This window comes from Aulostomus chinensis, chromosome 3, assembly GCF_037954235.1.
Source record: "Aulostomus chinensis isolate RoL2024-O1b breed Wild chromosome 3, RoL_Achi_v1.0, whole genome shotgun sequence".
Taxonomy (NCBI): domain Eukaryota; kingdom Metazoa; phylum Chordata; class Actinopteri; order Syngnathiformes; family Aulostomidae; genus Aulostomus; species Aulostomus chinensis.
The window spans coordinates 6,237,910-6,246,628 of record NC_141322.1 but is presented as its reverse complement, the minus strand read 5'-3'; the positions used below and the strand labels follow the sequence as shown (position 1 = coordinate 6,246,628).

The 8,719-nt window shown below is 43.6% G+C and overlaps 1 protein-coding gene across 1 annotated transcript; it reads right to left on the bottom strand.

Annotated features, from left to right (window-relative positions):
* Positions 1-729: 729 nt before the first annotated feature.
* LOC147267495 (CCN family member 5-like) lies at positions 730-8,369 on the bottom strand. Its single transcript, XM_086200927.1, has 4 exons — positions 8,337-8,369; positions 8,078-8,294; positions 2,260-2,505; positions 730-1,031 (listed from the first exon to the last, which is right to left on the bottom strand). Exons 1-4 carry the CDS (start codon positions 8,367-8,369, stop codon positions 730-732), a joined length of 798 nt encoding a protein of 265 aa, XP_086057053.1.
* Between the last annotated feature and the right edge of the window lie 350 nt (positions 8,370-8,719).

Sequence of the window (8,719 nt, the reverse complement as noted above, 5' to 3'; positions counted from 1 at the left end):
GTTTAATAATTTTACTTTGGTGATGCATTTACCAACATTAGCATGTAGTAATGATCAAATGGCTCCTAGCCCACAGGACCTGCCCATCATTGGCCAATGTTAACATTGGCAAACATTAGCCACAAGCTCTAATGGTGATTTATAATCTGTTGCCTAAATGAGCAATTTTAGAATGTTTTTATACATTTTTATTTTGCCTTTGGGAGAACATTCTGGGAACAGACAGAAAGCATTACCATAATATTCTCAAATATTTTCATAAGAAAACACTTGTAGTTGAGTCAGTAAGCCTGAGTGAGCCAGCCTGAACTGTGGCTGTTAATCAGACACTGGTATGAATAATAATAACTTGAATCACTGGTCTTTTGAGTCATTTTTGTGGCCATGACACTTGAATGGAACAGAGCTATCATTACTGTAGTTCCACTTGTCCTTTTTCCTATTATGACAGAAATGTTTGTGCAGGTTCATTGTGAGAGCAATGAAAAAAGTCTCAGCGAAATAAAAACCAAGAAGCATGAGCAGTAAGTTATTGATTTACCTCTCTATTATTTCTTATTGTCTTTATTGGTAGATGTTTCATGTATTTATTTACATAATAGTGGTTATTTTTGAGTACCCTATTGTTCAGGATACAACATAAAAATGTCCAAATGATGGTGATACATAGTGGCAGGTTAACAAAACAAACGGCAGAAAGAAAAACATTGGTATCTGCACATATTTATGTTAGTAGCATGTCTGACCACCGAATCTGTGACTGGAACTGTTACTTGATGGCCTCATCTGTGCACTGACCAGCTGTAGCCTTTGGAACCCCGGCAGCAGAGCCTGGCACGGCCTGACCTGGCACAATCTGGTCTCAGTCTGCAGACGACAAGCCCAGTTCCTGTTTGAGCTGCGGGTGGAGACACCTGGACCACAGCTGTGGGAGCAGGGGCTCCAGTCTGTGGTCATCTCTATACAGTTGGAGATCGGCCCATGAGACAGACTGGGCAGCCCACCCCCGTAGTCCTGACGCGCCTGATCGGCTGGAAAGGGACAACCAAGAGGAAAATATCTTCTGTGTGCATCAGGCTGAACGTTATTTGGAGGTTTTTGAGATCACGAGTCCGAAAATTTAGCACGCATGCAGGCTGACTGGAGATAAACTGCTGCTTGGGTGAGGCTCTTCTGCAGAGAACCATGACGCAGGTTTACACAGATATTATGAGCCCCTGATGACACTGACAGCCCTTGTAAAATTTTTGGCTGATCAGCTAAAAAGTTAATTTCAGTTTGTCCATTACTCCATTTCATTCTGAATGCGAGGCATCTCTTATGCAACTTTGTGATGTTGGTGGAGTGTCTGGTATTGGCTAACCCTGCTGATGTCACAGGAGTGCTGACACCACAAATTACAGTAAAGTCTATCCAGAGCAGTTCTTCAAAATCAGCGTTTTTAAGAGAATGACGCCACTGATGCCTTTGTGATCCTGATCCTCCATTAACATCTTAAGCTACGGTCACAAGCTTTGAGCAGTAAATGCAATGAATGAGATGCTGATACAAGCAGCTCCTCCACCAACCACGTCTCACTCTCCTCAGGTGAGGAGCAACCTAATTCAGTGGCTTACAAATCATCCATTCAAAGTGACCCTTCACCCAGCGTTTACCTTTCAAGTACTCATCAACAGTTATCTTGAGCTCACGAAGACATATTTATTTTCTCTCCTGCATCACTTCTTCGGGACTCAGGATGCTAACTTGTCACACCACTTCAGGGTAGTGCTGAAACCTAAGTGTCATTGTTTTTCTCAGATCAAAGTATTTGTAGATTGCAGGGTGTACAGCTGGATAAAGAAGCCCTGGATTATCCTTGACGACGAACCTGAGAGTCTGTAAATGGATATTTTGGGCAGTATATCGTTGTTAATTGCTTCAAAATATACGGTATTTCGCTGGCTGTGTTCTGTAGTCACAAAAATTTAATGAAGGAAAAACGTAGAAAACATCTTTTGGATGAGGTATCAGCTCTTCATGCTTCACAGTAAACTGCTGAAAGGAATCTCAATCTCATCCTCAAATAAGACGAAAAATACCTCTTCGTATTTGACTTTCATACATTTGTTAAATGTTAAATTGAACACAATACTTGGTACTTTATGTTTTTTCATATCTTGGAGATTGAACTTGTTTTTCTGATAAGTGGAACATATACGATGGTGTTTCGAGCTTGTTGGTTCTGTATTTTTTTTTAAAGGTCATCATCCACATTACCTGCTGATGGATTTGAGGAAATACTGTTATCCATGCTGTCACACACCCACTCTTTGCAGCAGCGCCCTGGCAGTCGTACCAGCTGTGGATTTGGGCATTTATCAGGCCACTGCAGATCATCGCTGCACAGGGGCACGCAGGTCACTCCTCCTCCCAGGCAGTGGCAGCGCTGCGCACAGGAAGGTTGAAATATTTGGCCTTCCTCTAGCCACCTGCCATTCATCTCACAGCCCAGTTCGTTCCGACCTGATTGCCACAGGGGAAGAAACAGGGTGTGAGGTTAAGAATGTGAAATGTGCACACAGACAACATGAGATGTGTTGGTTTCACTACTGTAATTCTTCCTTTTGATACAGTTGAACTGCTAAAAGAATTTCTTTGTAATGGTGTTACAGTCCCTTCTGTCGATCCATTTTCTTCCGCTTGTTCCCATTAAGGGTTCGTAGGGGAGGTGGAGCCTTTCCCAGTGACTTTCAAGCGAGAGGCAGGGTTCACCCTGGAAGGGTCACCAGTCCATGACAGGGCCAACACATAGAGACAGACAACCATTCACACTCACAGCCATTCCTACAGTCAATTTAGAGTCTGCATTAACCTGGTCCCTCTCTTGATGTCTTTGGACTGTGGGAGGAAGCCAGAGTACCGGAGAGAACCCATGCAGGCACAGGGAGAACATGGAGACTCACACAGAAAGATCCCGTGTCCGAGCCGGGATGGCCGACCCAGCGGCCTTGGCCTCACAGAAAACAAAGAGCACTGCGAGACAATATTCACACACACGCACGCACGCACACACACACACACACACACACACACACACACACACACACACACACACACACTCTCACACACACACACACACACACACACACACACACACACACACACACACACACACACACCCCTAAAGTCAGTTGTTATTTCCAAAGAACCTGACTTGCATGCGCAGTTGAAGGGATCCATTCATGGATGCACACCTCCATACTATCTTTGAATTCAAAACAGTGGTTCCCTGTCTTTGCATTCCAGCCCCTCAGTCTATTTAGAAATACCCCCTTCATCTAGTCTGCACCCTGTGTTACATTGTACAGTCAATTAATTATTACATTGATTGACATTCGCGTCCAATACCACTGTGATGTAATTGGTAAAAAAAATAAAAATGAGCAGCAGTACCTTCTGAGTGGTAGATTTATCACATGTAACTTTTGATTATATGGATCAATGTTAATAAATGATTTTCTTCGCAGTTTGCTAAACTCACATCACCAGTCTGTGTTGTTCAAAGAAATGCTCAACATGTTGTCACCATTCAGGTCCCACACATGACTAAATGTGACGTGTGTGTGCCTTTCTGTGCTTGTTTACCCATTGCAAATCTTTCCAAACAGGTTTTTGTTTTTGGGTTGCCACTCTCAGTTAATTGTTAATGTTCAATTATTTATTTCAACACAAGAAATAAGAATATGTCAACCTCGCAATTTTAAACAGACTTAAGAATAGTTTTATGAGTTTGTGAGCTGAAACTGAATGCACTGTAAAGTTGTTTACCTGCAGTCTGGCCGGAACTTTATAGTATTGTAGAAATCACAACCAATCTGGTTATGAAGCAGAAAAAATTGCACAACTGCATCTCACAAGCATGGATGTGTGATGTGTCTTGGAAGATAAAAGAGTTTCAGTGCAGTCAAGTCACAGTGTAGGTTCATCACTAAAGAGCACAACAGGAAGCTCCCTAATCTGATAAATTCATCTCAGTCCATCCTGTCCTACACAGTGCACCACATTTGGGAACTAGTGGTTTAAAAGAGATATACTGGGATAATCTTATTTTTTGTAAGGGGGATTTCATATGTGCACAATCAAATTTTGGGTGAACTATACGCCGGAAGACATGATGCTAACCATCATGAAAGAATAGCAGTGTGAGCAGTAGTCAAGTCAAGTCAGTTTTATTTGCATCGCGCTAAATCACAACAAAAGTTATCTCATGGCACTTTACAAGTATAGCAGATCCAGAACCATCCATGCATTGTCTAAGGAGGGGGAAGGGGGGGGGGGGTGAGCCTATCCCAGCTGACAAAGGCGAGGGGTGGGGTACACCTTGGGCAGGTCGGAGCAATTAGGGGTTCATTACCTTGCTCAAATATTCTTCGACATGGTCACTGGTGGAAGTGAGGATCCAACCAGCGACCCTTTGGTTGCTAGTCGGCCACTCTAGGTCAAGAACCACGCTCCTCCAATGAATTTACACCCAACAATTCTCCATGAGTAAGCATATCTTGATTAATTCCTCTATAGATTCAAGCAGTGCATCTGCATTACGGTGTGGGTCAGACATAATTGATTTTTTAATCCCATAAAGTTTACAAGTTTATGTGTTGCACTACCCCTGCATTTGCTTGGATTGCTGCAATTAGCATATCAAGAATCCTTGCAGGAATAAATGCAGACGGCTGTGGTTAGGGGCTCTGGCCTGCCTCCTTCTTCGCTGATTGTGCAACCACATTCTCTGATAATGTCTTCAAACTGCTTCTGCTGTAAAAAATAGAAAAACAACAATAACATCTCTGCCTGTTCTGACACGCAGTCTATGCTGAGGAGACGTTTCAGACCAAAATTCAGGCACCCCAAGTCCCTCTGTTATGCTGCAAAAGCTTGAAAAGCAGGGGTTTAAAATGTCAGAATCAATAATGTTTTTACAAAATATGTCTCCCAGACCAAACAGAGGCACTGGATTTGACAGGGATTGAATGAATGAGTAAAACTATCATATCCTGTTATTTAAACACGGCAGTGGGAGGACGAGGTCGATTCTCATTTTACTGTATTTTCATTTGTTTTATAACTGCAGTGTTCTGCCGATGTACTGCTTCACATGAAACATACATACAAACTGAAAAAAGAAACTGAGTAAAAAAAAAAAACTAAAATTGAAAAAATATTCTTTTAAAAGTCGAAATACATGAAAATCATTAAAAAAAACATTATAACATACTAAAGTCTGATTATGCAAAATTTATATCTGTGAATCTGTTTGAAGTAACTGAAGAGAGAGAAAGAGACAGAGAGAGAGAGCTGTTGAGCAGAGAGTTGCGTTATCTTGTTGAACCTGTAAATTAAGACTTAAAGCATAAATTCTTACCGGGACAGATGGCGCTCTCTCCATCCTGTTGAGCAGGATTGGACCAAGTAGCGGTCACAATGTGAATTGTGAATTTGTTTGTCTTTACCTTCATCCTCCCCTGATCTGTTAAAGATGTGTGATCAGGAATTTTAGCCAGTATCCTCTGTTTGAACTTTCTTGGTCTTCATCCTCATAATTCATCTGTAAGGTCAACCACTGGCGTGACCCCAGGGCCTTGGCCTGGGCCTGGGAGTGAATCTGTGGCGCCTTTTGTAATTCTTTCATAATCATAAATTTGTTGTCAGAACACTTCCTGACAACAAAGCTGATACTCACTGCTGATACTCCAGTGCAAGCCATCTCGGAGTCTCCAGCCTGTTTCTTGTGTCAAATGAACTCCTTCTTCACACAAGTCCTCCACAGTGTGTCGGCCATCAGATGGCCATTATCCCTCACATGAGATGTTTTACAATCCATGCGTTTGTATTTCCCTACCACGCAAAGACTCAAACCCGAAATAAGGCAGAGATGAGAAGGGGCAGGGAACAGCGTGGGAATAATATGAAGAACTCCCTATCATGATGTAGCCATACCTTATTGGATCAGAAAAAAACACCCAAAGGGCGGGGAAAGGGGAGAGTCTGAGGTGTTACCTACTTGTGATGTGGCAACTACTCATTAGATGACCTCAGGTCAACCGGAGGTCAGACCTGTCAAATTTGAGTTTGACAAGAAGTGGACCCCTTTGTCTAAGGTTGATTCATGAGGCAAAATCCAGTCAGGAAGACAATAAGTTGCTCGCAGGTGTATAGTTTACATGTCTCATTCTTTAATTGTCATCCTCTTGCTCATAAGCTCAGTCACCTCCTAGCTGTCAAATCTTCAGGGTTGTGATTGATTGTCAGCTGTTTCCAGTTGATCCTTTCTAGCACAGCAATGCATTTTCACAGCCGACCAATCACAGTGCTACTGTCTTTTTAAATATGCTTGCTGCTGTTATGCACACGTCTATTTCTTGCAGGATTGTTGATCCCTTCATCTGCTACCCTCTACCAACATGAGGATCCCAGCTGCTTTGGGACGGTGTCCTTGTGAAGTTTAAGTTTTAAGGGCTTTTCTCTGTCATTTCTGCTTGTAATAAACATTATCCATTTTATCTTTACCCCTTATTCTTTTCAGGGTTGCAGGGGGCTGGAGCCCATCCCAGCTTTTTCTGGGTGACCCTGCAAGAGGCAAATGTCTCTCCTGATTGAACGCCAGCTGGGGGTATGGGCGACCCGTCAAGTCCATCCATCCATCCATTGTCTTCCGCTTGTTCCTATTAAGGGTTGGGGCTGGAGCCTGTCCCAGCAGCTACGGGCGAGAGGCGGGGTACACCACACAGGTTGCCAGTCCATCGCAGGGCCAACACACAGAGACAAACAACCATCCACACTCACATTCATACCTACGGTCAATTTAGAGTATCAATCAGCCTAGTCCCCAATTGCATGTCTGTGGACAGTGGGAAGAAGCCGGAGTACCAGAGAGAACCCACACAGGCACGGGGAGAACATGCAAACTCCACACAGAAAGATCCCGTGCCCGAGCCCGAACCGGGACTCAAACCCAGAACCTTCTTGCTGTGAGGCGACAGTGCTAACCACTGCACCACCGTGCCGCCCTCCGTCAAGTCCCCAGTGATAAAACATCCTGTTGTGTCTGGGCAGCAGTGTAAACTGTCAGGTCTTAAAATTTCAGACAAGCACATTGCGAGCAAGTTTCAAATAGTCTCTTCCTAAATCTTTGGTCTTACCCAGCCAATTTAGAACTAAAATGGAGATGCACATTCATGCCCATGACTTTATGGTTATTTGGTTGCAAGAACAGTAACATTCATACGGATTAAATTTTCACTTAATGCCCGCTCTCTACTGAATTCACGCCATTTTTTTCGAAAGAAATTTTTCAGCATAGACACCGTCATTGCCAGTAGACAGACAGGAAACAAGGGGGGGGGGGGGCGACATGCAGCAAAGGACCTCCAGCTGGGATTCAAACCAGTGTCGGCTGCGAATGTGACACACACTCCAAGCACTCCACCAACCGAGCGAGCCAGAATTCACGCCATTTACATTAAGTCAAATCTTACTGACTGACTAAATAGCAGGTCAGCAGGTTGCGACTGATTTAGTTGAGATGGGGCATAAGCCATGTTAGTGGAACTGGGGCTTAGAGGAGCCTTTAGGAATCTTTGAGTACTTTAACAACAGTGGTTAGTGCTGCAGAAGTGAAAAGGTTTGAGAAAATAGGCTTGGAATTTCTTTCCTGGATTCTCTGTGTAAAAAGAATTCTACTGACAAAAAAGAGTTGTAACAACAACATAGTCGTATATGTGGAGTAATAATAGCAGTGGCACTCTTATCAGTGTGAGAATGAGTTTGAAGTTGACAGTTACAAGAGGTAGAAATGTCAGGGGCAAGCAGTAACAACAGCTGTAGCCCTCAGGTTTTGCTTCCTGTCCATAGGACTAAATTAAGGTTTTAAAGAAAGTATATAAACAAAACTGTGTAGAAGATTTCATGAATGGAGCCCGTTAGCTTGAAGCTTTCATGTGACACTTCATGAAAACCTGGTGATAGCCAGTGCTCCGTAAGCATTTACAGCTCCAATCCGAACTCATAAGTTTAAAGAAGAGCAGTCTGTACGCACTGACACACTGTCCCGGACCTCCTGGGAAGCTGGCACTGTAGTCACACTGCAGGCCTTGGTGGGTGTCACAGGGTAGTTGGTTGGTGCAGGAGTCACCCTTCTGCCTGGCGCACACCTGGCAGCAGCCGCAGCTGTCTAACATCAGAGGAACACCGGCAGGGCAGCGCGGCATGGTGGGTGGGCAATGACATGGTCCAGTACACAACTGGCACCATACCTAAAGTGAGAGTTATAAAACAGTGGCTGTTTACACTGTCACTCTGATGGTTCCTGTTCTCTTCACCTCAGCCATCAGGCTCCTAAAAAACAAGCTTCTCGCTTCAGAGTTGCTTTGGCACTACAGATGTACTGTAAAACTAATCCTAGCGGCTCACTGTGAACCCTCATCAATGTTTCAGTTGCTCACAGAATAACCAGGGCCTTTATTCATAAAACTCTGAATCTTACTACTAACAGTTCTCCGTAAAGGCACAAAACCTTCCCAGAGAAGAGTTTCCTCTTAAAACTTAATCGGGTGGTGAGAGCAGCTTTTACCGGGGAAAATCTTAAGTTAAGAAAAAGCTGGATCCTGTCATGTTTGCCCTCAGTAATGGCTGAAATACTGCAGGTGAGTAATTTGTTCATAGAGGTACTGAACACCTG